Source organism: Ylistrum balloti, unplaced genomic scaffold, assembly GCF_031769215.1.
Source record: "Ylistrum balloti isolate Yb309-2 unplaced genomic scaffold, AGI_CSIRO_Ybal_v1 Utg372444, whole genome shotgun sequence".
Taxonomy (NCBI): Eukaryota; Metazoa; Mollusca; class Bivalvia; order Pectinida; family Pectinidae; genus Ylistrum; species Ylistrum balloti.
Genome location: NW_026783100.1, coordinates 41,259 through 62,448, shown reverse-complemented (window position 1 = coordinate 62,448; position 21,190 = coordinate 41,259). Strand labels below are relative to the sequence as shown.

General features: G+C 34.5%; 1 protein-coding gene across 1 annotated transcript; it reads right to left on the bottom strand.

Moving 5' to 3' along the window:
• Positions 1-258: 258 nt before the first annotated feature.
• Positions 259-17,132, bottom strand: LOC132564627 (uncharacterized). Its single transcript, XM_060229273.1, has 18 exons — positions 16,934-17,132; positions 16,626-16,655; positions 15,624-15,823; positions 14,894-15,048; positions 13,190-13,380; positions 12,896-12,937; positions 12,495-12,685; positions 11,999-12,156; positions 10,403-10,578; positions 6,964-7,023; positions 6,459-6,643; positions 5,925-6,088; positions 5,115-5,287; positions 4,861-4,896; positions 3,914-4,030; positions 2,875-3,057; positions 1,333-1,526; positions 259-417 (listed from the first exon to the last, which is right to left on the bottom strand). Exons 1-18 carry the CDS (start codon positions 17,130-17,132, stop codon positions 259-261), a joined length of 2,613 nt encoding a protein of 870 aa, XP_060085256.1.
• Positions 17,133-21,190: the final 4,058 nt, after the last annotated feature.

Genomic DNA, 21,190 nt, shown 5'->3' with positions numbered 1-21,190 from the left:
AGGGCGGAACAATATACGCCCGTCCAAAACTATTTTGGTAGTAAACCTTCATGTGAATTTTCAAATCGTTCTGTAAAAAATATTCAAGTTATCGAACGGAAACCTATGTGAGGCCGCCCGCCCGCCTGCGGGAAAATATAACACGCCCTGTCTTCCGACGGGCGTATAAAAATTTTTTAAAAATTTCATGGATGCACTTTCATCATCATTAACACAGTTTGTTTACCTGTAGGCAGCATCATTGAATTAAAGATAAACTCACTTAATAAGACAATAGTTCTTTGACACCGTCGTTATATCTGTGTAACTTGAATACAGGATGTTGCTGCAGTCCATCCAGGTGCCTTTAGATGTACCGCGACCATCAAATACGATGTATGCAACCTCCTCTCCGTTCTTGTAAATCGAGTATCGTACCTATGATATGGAAATTAAAGTGATAGTAACAAAGGTAATATAAAAACCTACTCATGAATTTTTAACAGTATATCGTCACTTTTTACAACAAAATCATGCAGATTGCCTTATAAATAATGCTATGATGCGACAATCTCAGCACAATGGTATTGAATAATTCTAGACTGAAAACGAAAAAAAAGTTTAAATAACAATAACAAAAATAACATCCAATTTTCTCAAAAGTGAAGGTTATGTCATCACTTTATATCAATAAGGTTTTTTTCGACAAAATAATGTAGAGTGTCTGCGATAAATATTTTAATTATAACAAGGCATCCTTAGCTCATTGGTTTAGAATAATTCTATATTAATAGAGGGTACATGACTACATACAGCTGAGAATAATTCTATATTGATAGAGGGTTTATGACTATGTACAGCTGAGAATAATTCTATATTGATAGAGGGTATATGACTACATACAGCTGAGAATAATTCTATATTGATAGAGGGTATATGACTACATACAGGTGAGAATAATTCTATATTGATAGAGGGTATATGACTTCATACAGCTGAGAATAATTCTATATTGATAGAGGGTATATGACTATGTACAGCTGAGAATAATTCTATATTGATAGAGGGTATATGACTACATACAGCTGAGAATAATTCTATATTGATAGAGGGTATATGACTACATACAGGTGAGAATAATTCTATATTGATAGAGGGTATATGACTTCATACAGCTGAGAATAATTCTATATTGATAGAGGGTATATGACTATGTACAGCTGAGAATAATTCTATATTGATAGAGGGTATATGACTACATACAGGTGAGAATAATTCTATATTGATAGAGGGTATATGACTATGTACAGCTGAGAATAATTCTATATTGATAGAGGGTACATGACTACATACAGCTGAGAATGTTTTGTTGACTCCCCATTCATTCAACAGGGCAGATTTGTACATTTGGCCTCCGGATGAGAAATCTGTCATCACACTCTCTGTACCATCATTTACTGTATCGGACGACAGGTAAAACGAGGCTACATCAGCATATGATGAAGGTGGAGCTGTGCCAGAGGGAGCCTTGAATACAAGCCGCCAAGCTGAAGACAAGCCAATAGACTATTAGAATATGTCACACAAGCACAGTCATTAATTGTTATATACAAGCGATATGGTTTAAAAAATGAACTGTTCTGATGTTCTGTTATCATTACACTTTACTTAATAGTGTTTTTTATATTCTTATTACAGAAAGGATGACCACTTACGACCCTGGAATGTAGATAACTGCAGAGATTCTGAAAGTAAGAGAGATTAAGATAGGATAAAATGATAAATAAACATATATTCGAAACAGGAAATGGTGATTAATTCAGAGAAATTTCCAACAGAAGGGATCATAACCGAATACTCGGTAATTTCAAAGTCGATGGTCCTGTCAACTTCGAGATAATAAGGTTGGATTAAACTAAATGATCTACTCACCAACACAGGTCATTGTAGCATATCCGTATTTCGTGACTGAGTGTGATGAACAAGGATTTCCACCAAAAGTCGCGTCATTGAAGGTAATAGTACAATTAGTGTTCCTTCCCTGACACACAACCCTGACGTCAGACAGAGGATCTGTATCGTAGCAGGTACTACTGTATCCATAAAAGGCACTAGATACAAATATGTGCAGTCCCGACGGACACACCATGGTGTAGGACGAGTCAACTTGGATGTTTCCAGTATTGTACACTGCAATGAAGAGAAGGTCGACACATTATTGTTGTCAATGTTAACTAAACGTTTTCAACGTTTTTCATCATCTGTATTCTTCAATGAAACAACCAACGTTTGCACAGAAAAAGTTTATCCTGTCAACTGTGTATGCCATAAAAGCCCTGTGTGTATTTTTGCCTTGGTTTTGTTTGTTTTATTCGATAATTTTATAAATGAATGGTATCATCAATATAGAATAACGTGCTTGTTGTTTCCTATGCTTGTAAGTTATTTGTACTGACTGTGCTTTTGAACTTTATAGAAATCACCGGTATATTTTGCACTTTGTTCTTGCTTGTGGTTTAATGCTTTGTTCTACAAGGGTAACCCAAATTTTTAACCAAGTAAACAGCACCTTTCAATACAAATTTAGATACAGTAAAACCGTATAATGAAGTAAACTGCAACACTCATGTGTTTTGTCCTCTGAGGACACGTCAGTGATGCTTAGGAACTAAATTTTAAAAGTGAAGAGTAATTGAGGAACCTAAAAGCTGATCAAACGAAATGTCAACATTGTAGAACCAATAATTCAGTGGATTTCGAAATGTCACATATGATGGCTTCGAAAGAAAATATAGCATGTTATTTCAAACATAAGCGCGTAACGAGCTCACTGTGGAAAACGATAAAACGATGTAAAAGTTGAATGAACTAAGTAAAACATGCAACAAGACCCACCTGAGCACACGTCAAGATCTGGAATGCATCCCTGTGTTTCTGACGTATCTCCCGTACAGCTTTGACCGTTAGGGCCGGCTGGTGTCGGATTGGTACATGTTCTCGTCCTACTATGTGTTCCCCATGCGTAGCACGTCGTACTACAAGTACCCCAGTCCGTCCAGGCCGTGAAGTTTCCGTCAACTAAAAATAATATATCAAATAAATAATACTTCAATCTGTTTAGTCTTCAATTTTGACAGAATAAGTGATTTGTTTCAGATGACGACTAAGATAAGTTCAAATATAATAAATTAATCAAGGCATGTCAAGACATTGAACTAGTGACACAATAAAAACACTACTTGGGAAACACTATAACACATATCACTAAACTGTGGATAAAAAAAATTGAGATTTTTTTTTATAGAACCAAAATTTTTATAGTAGGTTAGGTGTGCAAGAGTAAAAATTCTGATAATTTCAGTTACTGTTATTATTTGATCATTGGGGGAAATGCACTACAGGTCAAATTATCCAATGGCAAGGCACTGCACTTTGTCACTTTGACCTTTAACTTTGGGGTCATGATCACAATGATCCAATGAGAAAACACTGCACTTTGTCACTGAGAGATAAAGGCATACAACGACTTTCATTAAGATATCAAAATTATGATCTGGACAAAAAGTTAGTGGGAAAATTGCACTTATTTGAGCTTTGACTGTCAAGATATCTTAACTTAAAGCATAGCATGTCATACTACAGATACCCCCGTCCGTCCATACCGTGAAGTATCCGTCCACTAGTGAATCGAGCTATATTCATCGTAAATATTTAAAATTTAACGGAGACGATTTTGTATAACTTTCATCAATTTATTATATATGCATGTAGTACTTAGAAGACTTAAGAATGAAACCGATACACTTTAAAATTTAAAGAAATTTTGGAATAAATCCAGGTTGAGTCAAAAACCAGTTGAAAATTGATTCATTTTTTAAAACAGATTTCGAAGATAAATTAGAATAGGGGTTGTATGATAAAAACCAAAACTTACGATCTGCACAGTCCAATCCGTAGTAATCGCCATCACAGACACATTCATATTTAACACCCCTGTGGTAACAAGTGCCGCCATTTTGGCATGGACTGAAGTCACAAAAGTCGTCCATTGCTACATAGAAAAAATACATAAAACGTGAAGGCAATTTTTCATATAATGATATGATGCAACTATTTTTTGTTAACGCTTAATGTACTTGTATCCGATACGCTCCATTATTTTGATTTATATAAGCATGAAGAAAATACTAACCACAGAACATATTCATTATCCAAATTCCAATAAAACTAACGCAAAATACGAACAAAAGAACCAATTGTGGAGGAGAAGAATAAGACCATAAGAGTAAACATCTTCTGCTTTAGCCATGTAAATCTTTGTCAATCCAGGTAAGTAATGTTACGTTTTCAAATAAAGTATACAACGACGGAACCAACAGACAAACTAACGAGTATCAAACATGAACAGCTTCATATCGCACACAGAAATAGAATATTTCTCAATGAAATCAGTATGACAACTGCAAAACATCGCCATGATTTTTCATCAACATGCATATTTTCATATCCCGTGTTATGAGTTTGTCAGTCGACGATATCTTGCACAAAAATCGTGATAATGGGAATAGGACCTTGAATATTGACTTAACTGTGACATCATAGGTTGGGGAATCAGGAAAGTAGCTATCCTGAAGTGGCAAAATTCATAACAAGGAAATTGAAATTATCATGCTTATCAACTATCTGCTGTTTATGGTTAACATGATAGTACCCTCCCAAAACCTATTTGTTGTTAACAGTAAATGTGCCAGTATGTTTTTACTTCAATGTACACTGTCTGATGTTCTAGATGTCTAGAGATTTTTAGAAAAAGAGTAAAAGTTTTGGTGGATCAAATATCAAGATATTGTTTATTTCAATTAATTAAATTCAACAACTTACCAATGGATATTACAAACACGTCAGCAACAGCCATATCTGAAAAATAAGAAACTTCATTTAATTTAAGTAATTGTAAAAACAAACAAATTATATAAGAGACGAGTGTAGCCATTCTACCAACTATTAGTAGAATTCTAACTCTATTGTATTAAGCATTAATGAATAGTTTTACAAGCCTATTTCTATTACATAATTTATCTTTTCTGCACAACTTTGCCCATTCAACATAACGTCCCTTTCTTTTTTTAACGTACTGATATTGTATTCATATCTGTTGGGCGATGCGTCACTGTACATGGCGAAGGGTGAAGTAGCTTTATTATCATAATTGCAGGAAGAGCCTTCAAACACTCCAATCCAGCCCCCAGCCGTATCACAGCTGCTGTAGGTGTACTCAATGAAGAATCTTCTATTTTGTGAAGAGTCTCTGAATGGAAAACAGCATTTGTGGGTAATAAGGGTGAACTGAATGAAGAAAATACTTCACCATTTTAAGTCTAATAACATCGTGAAACGAAGTAAAAGAAAGATGACAAGTAAATAACAAAAGTCAAATTATCATCCATTTTTTTTTACGATATGACCTATGCTCACAGGTATTTCAAAAACAAATTCTTTAGAGTGACAAGCATGTTTCTGCCAGCAAGTGAGGAGTTTGAACCTTTTTAAAGCGACTGGCTTGTTAGGAAACTTTTCAATCAGCCCTTATATATAACATATCACGTTACCAAAATTCACAGTCAAATTACATATTACTGTTTTACGACCAATATGAGACCCTTGTGCACAGAATATTTCCTGTAAAATGTACAATAGCTGTCACTACTACCCAAATATTTCTTCATATAGTTATTTTTCCTGTCAGTTTGTTTCATATTCTCAATGTCAATTTATGTTTTCGTTCTCCTTTTAACTAGTTGTGATAATATCTTTTAAATGCATGCGATTTTAAGATATCTCAAAACAGCTGCAAGATAATGAAGTAAAGATTAAACTAAGATTTTAAGATATCTCAAAATAACGAAGTAAAGAATAAAACTGATTTACAGTGAAATGTTTCATACCCTGCAATGCTACAGTAATGAGGGGGCGAGGTTCTCCTGTTCAAGTCCACATAGTTTGTGTATAAAATTCTGTCACAGTCAAACCAAGAGGATTTGTCTGATCCATGGGCATCAAATACAATATAGGCCTGTTCCACCCCGCTCGTGTACATAGAAACGCGCACCTGTTAAATACAATGCAAATTGTTATTGGTAAAACACAATCTCAATTCCAACACAGTATCATATGAGCAAAACGAAAATGGCAGAGCAAAAAAGCTGAATTTTATTTGTTTTCCTATCAAATGCTGTTTAGTGCAACAGGAAGGAGATTATGTTTCCAGAAAGGAACGAACATGTGACTAGCAACTTTACAGCTCTACGCTGCCAGAAATAATTGTAAATGTGCATTTAAATGCCATTTTGACTGAGGCAAAAACGAATGCCGTTTTTTTTGTAAGATGTAACCTTTCCGAAAAAGCCGCTGTGTTTTACTATGTGTCCTTACTGTCTATTTCACTGATGTTGTTTTATTGATACAAGTAACAGTCTTACCGCCTTGATGTAATAACTTGTCCAACTGTCTACAATACTGGATTTATATGTAGCAGTAGAGGCAGCAAACGAATGAGCAGAAGTTGTAAATTCATTCAATGTATACGTCCCAGTCCAAAGGTTGTAGACACTGGAAGCTGGGGATATTGTTTGACCTCTGGCCCACTTCATCACTGGGTAAAACCCTGTATTATGAAAACAATTAAACGATTGAAAATAAACCTTATATAAGGCGGCGTCAAAAATTAACATTTATTTTCTAATGTGTCAAATACAGATTTGTATATCATTGTATATTATATATAATGATATGACGTCACGATAATTAAATCTTATATGGACATGTTCATTATCTAATTTCACTCGTTAACTCTTCAAATCATTATCGCTGATCTGGTAAAGATGAATACATTTTTTTTAACTTTCCAAAACTGTCAAGTTTATATTAGGCATGATGTGTGTAATCTATAAAATGAAATAAACGTGTTTAAAAAAAATCACAGACCTTTTACAAAAATGCCCATAGTGTGTGCAGATGGAAATCCAGCCGAGTCCCAATTACCACCTGAGAAGGTAAGAATATACAAACACGTGTATAGTTATGTAAAAATCGAGTTACCATTTTCTCCATACATTCTTAACAAACTACATACGATACTATCACAATTTAAAATTTTCAAATAGAAATTCAGTAAGACTTATCCAACCTTTCCGTTTTCTATTTCAGTCCACACTACCATACTTTCCTGTATAATATCTCTGTGACTGAATTTTCCAAAAATTAACATCTCTCATTCCTAACACACTTGTGTACACTATTGAAGGAATTTTTTTTCCTCAGACAACGGATAAACACCCCGATATTAACTGTCTTCTGGGGCAGTTATATATATATGAATGAATTTAATTAATTCTATTTTATATAATGAATGTTATTTGATATAATGAATACTTTTTTTTAGATATAATGAATTCTATTTTATATAATTAATTCTAGTTTACATAATGAATTCTATTTTATATAAAGTATTCTATTTTATATAATGAATGCTAGTCTTCGAGTTTTTCCTGTGATGTTGACCGATTACATAACAGAATCCCAAGGTTATACAATCTTATTCCAAGTTTTCAAAAGATTTAAGAGATCGAAAATTATGTAGAGGTGGAGAGAAGGGGTTTGAATGTGCGTAGGGACGTGTGAGGAAAAAAAGGTATTTATTTTTTTGTTAATAATTATGAATATTGGGCATATATCTTTTGTATTCTATTGCTGCAACTGTACATGTTGATGCACTGGTCTATAAAAGGGAATGCTGCTTGAGCACAGTCCTCTTGTTTAAGTGTTGGCCATTGTAACATGTCAATAGATAAGCTGCTGTTATATGGTATCGGTGTTAAGACATTGCATGCTGCTATACTGTGTAGTGTCATGGTTTTGTGTTTAGTGATGCAGGAGTTCCATGTGGAAGAGCAGTATTCCAGTTTAGGTCTGCATGATCTATGATTTGTGTTGAACTGACTTTGAGTTTGTGTTTAATTGGCATATTTAAGACTGTTCTGTGACCTTTTACCTTGATTTATGTGATTTTGCAGATTGTATTCACCTCAACATGTTGGTGAAATTTCATTAGGGTTAGGATTAAGGTTACAGTTAAGGTTTCGTTATTCTGCGGTCTTGTAGATTGATTGTACCCTCTGTATTGTGGATTGTTTCATAAATACATGTTATACTATCATCTTTCAAAAGTATCAATGCGTTTGATGTATTCTGAATTGATGTAAGAAAAGCGTTGGTCCGCAGAGGTTCCTTGGGGCACACCTGATGTATAGCATTACAATATGTTAAAAAAGTAAATAAAACATTTGTCTTATCAATTTAAAAAAAAACAAACTAAAGGCAGAACATCACCACGACCAAAACAGAGAGTGATATAACAAAATAAGATTAAGTCTTAATCACACAGGACTCTGTGAAACTGACACAAACATGAAAATTTAAGGATGGTCCTTTAATTCTACCACTACATTCTCATTATATTTTAAAAAACATACATTTATTTATAAATCGCAGCCAGAAACTTTGTTATGTAAGGGCTACCTAATCACCTGCTTTCTGTTCTGCATTCTAAGTATGGTATTACTTTTATATTGTATATCTGTAATTAACATTTTCCCTCTTAATTTCTTATATGAAGATATATTACAATTTACTGATTAGCGTACTTATATATACAGGTTACCTATGTATTCTATTTCTATGTCATGTAGATTATATATACAGGTTACCTATGTATCCTATTTCTATGTCGTGTAGATTATATATACAGGTTACCTATGTATCCTATTTCTATGTCGTGTAGATTATATATACAGGTTACCTATGTATCCTATTTCTATGTCGTGTAGATTATATATACAGGTTACCTATGTATCCTATTTCTATGTCGTTTAGATTATATATACAGGTTACCTATGTATCCTATTTCTATGTCGTGTAGATTATATATACAGGTTACCTATGTATCCTATTTCTATGTCGTGTAGATTATATATACAGGTTACCTATGTATCCTATTTCTATGTCGTGTAGATTATATATACAGGTTACCTATGTATCCTATTTCTATGTCGTGTAGATTATATATACAGGTTACCTATGTATCCTATTTCTATGTCGTGTATATATATACAGGTTACCTATGTATCCTATTTCTATGTCGTGTAGATTATATATACAGGTTACCTATGTATCCTATTTCTATGTCGTGTAGATTATATATACAGGTTACCTATGTATCCTATTTCTATGTCGTGTAGATTATATATACAGGTTACCTATGTATCCTATTTATATACTATGTCGTGTAGATTATATATACAGGTTACCTATGTATCCTATTTCTATGTCGTGTAGATTATATATACAGGTTACCTATGTATCCTATTTCTATGTCGTGTAGATTATATATACAGGTTACCTATGTATCCTATTTCTATGTCGTGTAGATTATATATACAGGTTACCTATGTATCCTATTTCTATGTCGTGTAGATTATATATACAGGTTACCTATGTATCCTATTTCTATGTCGTGTAGATTATATATACAGGTTACCTATGTATCCTATTTCTATGTCGTGTAGATTATATATACAGGTTACCTATGTATATTTCTATGTCGTATTATATATTCTATGTCGTGTAGATTATATATACAGGTTACCTATGTATCCTATTTCTATGTCGTGTAGATTATATATACAGGTTACCTATGTACCCTATTTCTATGTCGTGTAGATTATATATACAGGTTACCTATGTATCCTATTTCTATGTCGTGTAGATTATATATACAGGTTACCTATGTATCCTATTTCTATGTCGTGTAGATTATATATACAGGTTAACTATATATACAGGTTACCTATTTCTATGTCGTGTAGATTATATATACAGGTTACCTATGTGCCCTATTTCTATGTCGTGTAGATTATATATACAGGTTACCTATATGCCCTATTTCTATGTCGTGTAGATTATATATACAGGTTACCTATGTATCCTATTTCTATGTCGTGTAGATTATATATACAGGTTACCTATGTATCCTATTTCTATGTCGTGTAGATTATATATACAGGTTACCTATGTATCCTATTTCTATGTCGTGTAGATTATATATACAGGTTACCTATGTATCCTATTTCTATGTCGTGTAGATTCTCAAAGCGTGTTGTTGTACCCTGTATATACTTTTGTGTGTCTTAAACAGGGCAATATTGTAAAACTAAACGAAAGTCTAAATATGTAACCCTGTCTAAATAAAAGAATTTATCAATATTAATATTATTATTACTATGAAACTGACATTGGTATTAAAAATATTGGATATTAACAAATTCAAGTCAACCATTTATCAAAATTGTGATGTTTATGTACTTACCTGACTCTGCAACACTGTCTGTTGTACCGCCACTATACAGGAAGTAGGGGCGTGTTTGTACATTATTATCAAACGAGCAGGCTACACTTCCTCCAACATCCAGAACCATCATCCAGGCCGATAAACCGGAACATGAACTACTAGTTCGTATCAGAGCAAACTTCCTGTATGTGTCTCTGTGAAGTAATGTGTGATAATGATTAAACAAAATATATCTAATGAAAATGTGAAAATGAAACAAATATAATTCTGGTCGAGATACTGAGCAAATCAATAAAATACAAGAGAATATCAATAGGATTTTTGTCTCTTTCTCCACCTTTTCTCTTCAATCCTTCTATCTCTCCATTTCATAAATTCTATGTCAAATTTTCGCAATTCAAACTCATAATCGACTAAACAATAGGAACACATCAGGACAAGAAAGATTTACATAACAACCAGTGATAAAGAATGATGAGAATAGGTCAATGTGTTCTGGAAATATAGACGTGTTCTTCTCCATGTACCAACCATAGCAACATTGAGGACTTCTAGAATTACAAAGCAGTTATATGACACAGTTAAATTCATTATTTTGATTTACTTATCAAATTCCAAAATTTGTCCTGAAAGATGTCTGTATTTTGTACAAACTTTGGAAAGAAACAGATATGGCGTTGTTTCATGTTTTGGTCAGAACTTTTTTTTTTGGTGAAAATAGTAGTCCCTGGTTCTTAACGGTCACCCGACTCTGAAGACCAAATATAACAGCAGCATTAGTATCGGAAACAGTTGGTAAATCATTCAAACAGTTCAGAATATTTTAACTGGACGTGTTTGATGCTCGCTAGTTTGCCTGTTGGTTCTGGTGTTGTGTTCCTTGTTCTCATTTGAGAATGTGACATTACTTACATGGATTGACCAAGATTGACACGGCTGGTGTTGTCGATGAAGTAGAGGACGCTTACTCCTTTGAATCACATGTTCTTATTCTTCTTGTGAGTTTTCATGAGTTACCGTGTAAATCTTTCTTTTGTTTATATTTTCCCCTAGTTTTATTGAATTTGAGTTTGGATTGTTCATGTGTTGGCATATTTTGGGGTATTTTTTTGCAGTTAAGTAAACAAAACACTCTTCATCTATTTCACAATACTTCCACAAATTTAGAGGTAAAATGTGAGGTATGACTACAGTTTAAAAACATCAGAGCACACAAGAGAATTGTACCTTTCAATGCAAATTCAGAATTAGATACCGGGAAGCCAAATAATCAAACTGCATCATACAGCATTAACGTAAGCAGGTTTTCTTTTCAAAGAATCTCTCCACTCCAGCACATTTCTCCGAGTCTATGAATATATTTTAAATACTAGAGTAATTGTCAATTTGTTTCTGATCCTATAAACCATTTCTTAGTTCAAAACTTCGGCTTGAGTTTTAACTCTTTTTGTGCTAAAGTTATTGCGCTAAAATATCATCTCGCTAATTATAGTTGTCTGTCGTTAATATAGTAACTGTTGTGGACACACAAGTTCATTACTACGTCAATATCCCAAAGAGTGAAAATGGGTTTAAATTCATCGGGCCGAAATGGAAACATAAAAAATAACCTACCCTGTTATACCACTTGTGGTTGGTGTATCTGTTGTGATGTCAGTGTAACTAGAATATATTTTTTTTCCGTCAGCAAACCATGTTGACTTTGTTGTACCTCGTCCATCAAACACGACATATGCTTTTTCTTCGCCGCTTGTGAAATACGCGTACTTCACCTGTCATCGTAGGGGAATCATTTAAATAAAAAAAAAAACCGGCACTACTATATTATAACAAAAAAATGTCTTTTCTGACGATACCCGATTTCTTTTTTTTCATCTAGCATTAATAATATTCCATTTTTACAATATTGTTTCACGAAAATAGAATTTATCCTAAAAAACAGATGACATGATTTCAAGCGCTTTCAACATTTATGTTCGTAAACTGATAATTCAGGAGTGTCACTATTTATACCATGTAATGATATTAACCAAACGTTCACTATCCAAAACTACATTACAACAGGTAGACTGGGATATCTAACGGAACTTGCTGAACAAGATCTACGTACCATATCAATCATAGTAAAGTATCCCTGCCAGTCCTCCACCAGACTTGATTTCACAGTATCACTAGGTGAGTTTGTAATGGTGGTTTTCGTGTCATCGTTGTCGTTCTCAACAGCAGACCCCGTCCACAGTGTTACCAGTGACCCTGCCGCAGGGGTCACACCTTGGATTCCCTTGAAAACCATGTGCCATTCTGAAAACCGTGAAATATATATTTCTTTTATCTTATAAATGACAGTTAGAGTGAAAAACATACTACGTAAGTTCGCGTTCATGGAGTCAAAAACCAGAAATTTGATACATCAATACAGAGTATATTTTTAAACACGAAATAACATGTAATTGTCCACTGAACCAAACATTATAATTTTCAAGTTTGATAATTATATTTGGAACCACTTACCCATTATGAATATAGCCAAGCTGTCACCGGAGCCAATTGAACCTGTGGACAGAAAATGAACAATTTAGACAAGTACTGCCAAGGTGTCACCGGAGCCAATTGAACCTGTGGACAGAAAATGAACAATTTAGACAAGTACTGCCAAGGTGTCACCGGAGCCAATTGAACCTGTGGACAGAAAATGAACAATTTAGACAAGTACTGCCAAGGTGTCACCGGAGCCAATTGAACCTGTGGACAGAAAATTAATATTTCAGATGGCAAAAAATGCAATTGGTAGAGTTGTGTACATACCAGTCTGAAAATTTTGCAGTGTGGTACTAGTAGAATACTTTATATATGGACTACTGGTTGTACCAACGTCCCACACAGAACAATCAGTTACGGAATTATAATCCTTTAACATAATCCATCCGTATGTGCCAGTACATGAGGTTGTGTAAGCGTTGATGTAAAAGTTCCTCTTGACGTTTGCCGTGTATGGTCTGCAACAGAAAATTTACATAAAGTGTTCCTTGCACATTAATAAACTCACCATCGTATGTATTTGTAGAATGTATAAAAGACACGTCCTTTTCGTTATCAATAGGTATATATATAAACACAACAGCTATAGCATGTACTGTAAAAACACACGTGATGTGCGCATTTTTTTTGTTTTTTGTTTTTTTTTTGTTTTTTGTTTTGAGAAAATAAACGTCCAAAGTACGTAGCTGTAGGATTTTCAATGTGTTTTTCCTGGAAGATTCTGCGAGGCCGCCATGTTTGATTGTCGGGATTATCTGATGCTCAGAACTGACACAAAAAGGATTTGACAATTTATTTATGAAAAACAATAATAAATAAAATAATCAATGCAAACTATCGGAGTATCATGTTCGAAACCATTATAAACAGGATAGCAGCTAGCAGGACAATACGATCGGCAAGCACACTGCCCTGTTCTGGAATTGAAAAAAAATATGTCGATTATAATATAATTGTTTTTTGAAACACTTATCTGTTCAACTGTTAGGACAATAACAGTTTTCGTTTTAGTCTACTTCACGTCTGATATCACGACGAACCAGAAGCTATCAACACTTAGTCCGTTTTCATGTGTAATGGTGGACGTTATCATTGACATAATAGTATGCAGAGTGTCGATTGAGCTTTATCCTCTGACTATAGATTTAATTCAATATTTATTACAATTGGTCTTTATGGTGTTTATGAATGATATCTTTACGTCTTATAATAACTAGGGATTTTCGCACCAAAATGTGTAATGATACGCTGTTCTTCATTTGACAATACTCATATGCATGCTCATTCCTTGCGATACCATTCCGCGATCCGTATACCTATTGCTTGCTTTAGAGTTGGTAGTACATAGTCGGGGCCTGAAGTAGGGCAGCTGGCTCGACACGATGTGACAGCCAGGCATGATAGAAAACTTGACTCGCGGAGATCAGAATTACCTTAATTGGTCATTATATATATATCACAGGTATATATATATATATACATGGATTGTGACTTGTACCTGTGATTTCAGCATTGAACACTGTTGATTAAGGCTAGTATGAAGACAAATGTTTGTGTACTTCAGATAAATAATGGATAATTTGATAGGTAAGTAAATGATACCAAGACGTGTCTGATTTCAAAGAAAACAAACAAGAAGATGCACAAACATTAGGTTGTAATTAAACAGAAGGTTATTAAAAGAGAATACTTTCAAGTTAAACATTCCGAGATCGATTTTGACCGAATTTTGTGATGCGCACATTATGCAAGTAGACGCTCTTTTTACCATTTTCAGCCTCAAAAAAGTACCTGTGCGTATTACGTAAGTGCACACATCACGTAAGTAGAAGCTCTTTTTTACCATTTTCAGCCCAAGTACCTGCGCACAATACATAGGTGCACCCATTACATGTTTTTTTACGGTAATATTGTTTTCAAACTAGATAAATTATGTTTACATATCTTTCAATGTTTCTTGGAAACACTTACGTGAATCCGCAGTACTGTTCTGTGTAGGTCGCTATATCTGTGTAGCTGGAGCCAACAATATTATTACAGTCGAACCATTCCAACTTCCCTTTCCCACGTGCATCAAATATAACATAGGCTGCTTCTTCTCCGTTTTTGAAGACTGAAAGTCTCACCTATGAGGAATTATCACATATTATTTCGTATTTACCATATTTTCTATATAACCAGGGTTTAGTTTGACGTTATGTTGTTTTGGCAAGGATTAAATGAAGTTTTTAATACAAATAAAAAAATAATGATCATATGACAACCTCGTTATCAGTACAATACACTTTGTGACGTGCATGCAATATGACCTATCGGGGTTTAACATAGAGATTCCTTGTTGAAACTTGATTTTTTTCCCAAGAAAGCATAGTAAGCGTGTAGATTTTGAAAGTTTTCCCGCCACAACGAGCATTACAACATGTATAGTACAGAGATATTCGGACTGGTCAAGGTGATCAGTAACTGAGTCAAATCCTATTATTTTCAAAGTGATATCATTGTCAAAAAAGGAGAAAATATCAACCCTTTTAATTTTCGATGAGTAAAAATACTCCTTATAAGTTGATCTATTAATGTTTCACTGCGAAAGATATAATAAGATTTGGTCTTCTTTGGGGTATGTATTTTAGTTATTTGAAACATGTTATATAAAGGATGTTTTCCATTTGTTTCATATATTGTTCATAAAGAGCTTCCTTACGGCAGATATGGTGATGCCAGATTCCCACTGTAGCAGCTTTGAAGATTTGAATGCACTTCCGCCAGAACCGAAGTCTCGCATGACTGTCACGGATCCGTCGTTCAAAGTGCTAGAAGTGGAGCTGTCTGCGAAGTGCGAGTAGTAATCATTGTATCCTGATACTGTCGTACCCGCTGGTGCCTTGTACACCAAGGTCCATGCTGTGACGAGGTAACAAGTGATATAGATTACTAAAGGTGATCCAGACCTCTCATATGGTTATCACTATGGAAACGTCCTATATATATACAACTTATTATTATTATGAACGTCTCAACTCATTTACACATAGAATGTACAATATACATAAAACAGTACGTTTGTCAAACAGAACTAAATGAGCCATTCAGTAATGAATTATATGAGACAGATTAAAAATGAATATTATAATTTGAATGCATATTAAGACATACAGCTTCATCAAATAAACCTTTGCAGGTTCATCACCAAACAAATGAATAGAAAATTCGTGAAAAATAAACTTAAAATAATGACAAATTGCACAATTATCACCACGTTAAATATTGTCAGACACATAATTACTATATCACATATATAATTAATTGATCTATGTACAACAAAGTCAAATAACATATTTAGATCCTACTTACTTAAATAATTCTGTGTCATTTAAAATATTAAAGCAGTTTTTGGACCCGAGTTTACATATTTCACTGCTTGATAAAACGAAAGACACTTTATCACTATCGAGCATATCTCTAAAATCATCATTAATAGATTGCGCTTTCGAGGATAAAAGAGTTCTAAAGCCCTTGTACATTGGGGACCGACAGAGCACATGTTCTTCATCCTCCGCCTCTTCAAGGTAGTAAAAGCACACACGTTCGAATATAAAGATGTTTTGACAGCGCCCTGTCTCAATACGTAGTGGTGCCACCATACCAGCTACCAATACCAGTGAAAGGACACACAAGAATCAACAGAAGATCTAGATTAACTTACGTCCACGGTGATTTACCAATTGGGCATCATCTGGAAAATAAAAAGAAGGAAAAATTAAGATAATGTTAGTTAACAAGACGATCTATAACAGTACAAAACACAATTAACATTACCATATAGATCAAAATTGTGTGGCAGAAATCCCTTTCATATTTTGATGTAAAGAGGAAAACGTCCTGAATTGCGATCGTATGTTTATAGAATGTAATTTTATATGTATAGAATAGTGAACATCTTTTATTTTATCAACATAAACATATCACTCTTGTTGAATGATGTTGGAATAAGTCTTATCAATGTATACGAACCGTCACAAGCTTGTGTGTTACAGTATTGAGTCTCTGTCGCATCCCCAGAGCAGTAGGCCCCGGGAGACTCAAAGGAAGGGTTGTTACACGACCGTGACCTTGAAACTGATACACCTCCCCCGCAGATAACTGGACAGTCATCCCAGGCTGACCAATCAGACCATCCACCATTGCCTGGTTCACGAATAGAAAAATACATCATTTAGTACCTAGTCACAGTACCGAAATTACACCATCTGTATAAAATGCATTTTTGAAAAGTAAATACGCATGTTATTCATACAATTATAGGATTGAAGATCTTCATGTGCAAAATTCTGCAATATTTGAAAGATGTACCACGAATGTAAATAAGGTAACTTCAGATGAACACCAATTGGTTGAATAATTTCGAATAAAGTTCAAGTTCAAAAAACAATTTATTAAATAGGAAAGTTCAGATATACCATTGATTTTAATACCGAATTCAATTCAAAACATGATTTTAATTACGACAATAATGGGCTGACATTATGTTCAAACTTACGTCCGCATTCCCATGCCACGTAAATATATCCATTACACCCGGTGTTGGACAAACCAAAGTTAGTATCTGATATATACAGAGTGTACGAGTTCTTGTTGTCGATGTAACCTTGTATGTAACTCAGTACGTTATGGTTCGAACAGTCGTACCAGGTGGCTGATGTCGCGTCCATGAAATACCCCGAGTTGCAGCTAAAAGCGTAGTTGTTGTATTCATTTACGTTTCCAGAGTTTCTGGAATAACCTGCAAAAAATGAATTTGTGGTTAAAACGCAGACGGAAGGGCAGCTATTACACAAAGTGTACATGATGTAACACATTAACGATGTAGGATAAGGAAAAGTCTTCAGGGTGTTGGGAATCAAAGCAACAATCCGCACCATTTATTTTGTGAGTTTAGTTAAACGATTTATCTGATGTATATAAAAAAAGTGCGTGGTTTTCCATAACTAGTGTTAGATATGTCTCGAATGAAAGTTGCGATAACCATCTTTAAGTGTCATATGGTATAGATTTTTCTTCAAATCTTAAATGCCAACAAGTAATGTCTCTGATGTGAGCTACAAAGATAAATCTGAGGTACTCAAATAGTTTCTGGTACAATAATAATTTTGATTAGTAAGGTATTGACGTCATCGGCTTGGGCCGCATTTTTAAAATGTAAGATTTAATTTCTAATGAAGCAGAATACTCCACCGTGGTCTTAATCTCGGTACTTTGTCTAGAGTCTCCGTGTTTCGTATGCCCATATTCTGCCCTAGTTTTATTGAAGTTGAGTTTGGGATGTGATTACGTTGACATGTTGGTATTTAATTAGCTGTTACCGAACATTTCTCTGCACATAGTTTAATCACTTACTCCGTACCGCTGATTTCATCCACCTTTAATATGAGTTTTTTGTCAAGTCAGAATTTGTGTATGTTACTGTCCGGATTGTAAATGTTTGTATGTTGAAATCAGTCAGATTTTGTGTATGTTACTGTCCGGATTGTAAATGTTTGTATGTTGGAATCAGTCAGATTTTGTGTATGTTACTGTCCGGATTGTAAATGTTTGTATGTTGAAATCAATAAGATTTTGTGTATGTTACTGCCCGGATTGTAAATGTTTGTATGTTGAAATCAGTCAGATTTTGTGTATGTTACTGTCCGGATTGTAAATGTTTGTATGTTGAAATCAGTTAGATTTTGTGTATGTTACTGTCCGGATTGTAAATGTTTGTATGTTGAAATCAATAAGATTTTGTGTATGTTACTGTCCGGATTGTAAATGTTTGTATGTTGAAATCAATAGGATTTTGTGTATGTTACTGTCCGGATTGTAAATGTTTGTATGTTGAAATCAATAAGATTTTGTGTATGTTACTGCCCGGATTGTAAATGTTTGTATGTTAAAATCAGTCAGATTTTGTGTATGGAACTGCATGGATGTGATGTTGGAACTATCTGGATCTATTTTATGCCCGTAGTTACAAATCTTAGAACTCGGAGTATTATACACTTACTTAATCACGTTGAGACTCGGATTCTCAATTACCTTCAATGAATTTTAAGTTTAACACATCTCTCGATAATTATTGATATACAAGAGGGCCATGGCCCCTAACAGTCATCTGACAATCAAAGGATACACCTAGAAAGGCAAGAGAATTTGATGATAGTGATCTAACAAATCTGATGAATTCAAATTTTGAACATTCCTTGAAAGTATCGGAAACTCATCATTGGTAGGTTTAGTTCACGAGAAATAGTTGTGCAATCACGTTACAGTATGGCTACTGTGTCTATAATGTTGAAGTTTTAACCAGGCGGAAAAATGACAACATATCATCTGTTTGTTTTACGTGACTAATTAAACTCTTTATATTTCTCTCAATGGTGTGAATGAAACTGGAGAAGTATTTCAGATTATTTGTTCAAGTTGAGTTATGTTGGATTTTGGACCAAGACGAAAAAAAACAAGATTTAGTGAGGACAAATCATAGTCACATCATCGACGTTTGGTACCATTGCCACTCCCTAATAATGTATCCAGACATTAATTTAGGTGAAATCTGCTCATAAGTTTAACAGGAATACTGTTTTAAAGGAAAAGTTTATGGACGGCGGACTACGCCTGACGACACACAATAGCAATAGGTCGTCTTTATCCTTCGGGTCACGTGACCTAATCATTTACACTTATTTAGCCGGCTTTGTCCGACTTTGCAAGTATTTTTGATGCAAAATTTCAAGTACACGAAAATTCATGTCTTCCTTTCTCAAACCGAAAAAATATATAAGTTCCAATATGATATCAGTTATATACCAAGTTTCGCTAAGGTTGAAGGGTGTACTTTTTGAGCAACTGAACTAATTGAAGATCAGTGAAGAGGTTTATTAACATCGCCGCCGGAAAGTAATATTTTTGATACAGACGAAAACTGATTTCATGAAAGTGTAATTAGCGATGCAACGTTACAAAGAGCAATCCGTTTATCATTTCACTATTCCGTGTCTGCATCACAGGCCAGCTGCACAAAATGGAGAAGTAGAGCAGCAGAATTGTAATGATTTAAAGCTATCCAGTTAGGGACGGCAGACATATTTGATAGATTTATTTACTTCACAGCATATAATTAAGTAAAATGAATCCACCACAGAGTAAAAAGGGTGTTAATGAGTATTTCTAATATCATACAATATAATTATGACAGTGAACTCTTTTTCTGTATTGATATATGACTCCGGTATGGTATTGCCTCGTATGACGTCATACCATTGTTTCAAATGTATAATAAGTTTTTGTCTTGCTTACCGACGCATAGGACAATTAAGAACCTCATTCATTCCGTGTTGAATTCGGATAATATCAGCCATATGTAAAAGAAGAAAAAAATATCACAGCTGTCTTGACGATGTTGGAATACCAGCCACACGCTCGTCATAATCATATACGGTATACGCTGGAAATATGATTTTGAAATTTGAACGATAAAGAAGTTAAAAGTACTGCACAAGCTCGAATAAAAAATCAGACATATCGGTGCGGTTTGCTTGTTTTAAGTATTAGAAATCCCGGTTCTGTGGAATTCGGTGTGGTTTGCTTGTTTTAAGTATTAGAAATCCCGGTTCTGTGGAATTCGGTGTGGTTTGCTTGTTTTAAGTAATAGAACGCCTGGAACTGTGGAATTCGGTGCGGTTTGCTTGTTTTAAGTATTAGAAAGCCCGGTTCTGTGGAATTCGGTGCGGTTTGCTTGTTTTAAGTATTAGAAATCCCGGTTCTGTGGAATTCGGTGCGGTTTGCTTGTTTTAAGTATTAGAAATCCCGGTTCTGAGGAATTCGGTGTGGTTTGCTTGTTTTAAGTAATAGAACGCCTGGAACTGTGGAATTCGGTGCGGTTTGCTTGTTTTAAGTATTAGAACGCCTGGAACTGTGGAATTCGGTGCGGTTTGCTTGTTTTAAGTATTAGAAATCCCGGTTCTGAGGAATTCGGTGTGGTTTGCTTGTTTTAAGTAATAGAACGCCTGGAACTGTGGAATTCGGTGCGGTTTGCTTGTTTTAAGTATTAGAACGCCTGGAACTGTGGAATTCGGTGCGGTTTGCTTGTTTTAAGTATTAGAAATCCCGGTTCTGAGGAATTCGGTGTGGTTTGCTTGTTTTAAGTAATAGAACGCCTGGAACTGTGGAATTCGGTGCGGTTTGCTTGTTTTAAGTATTAGAACGCCTGGAACTGTGGAATAGAACTTTCTC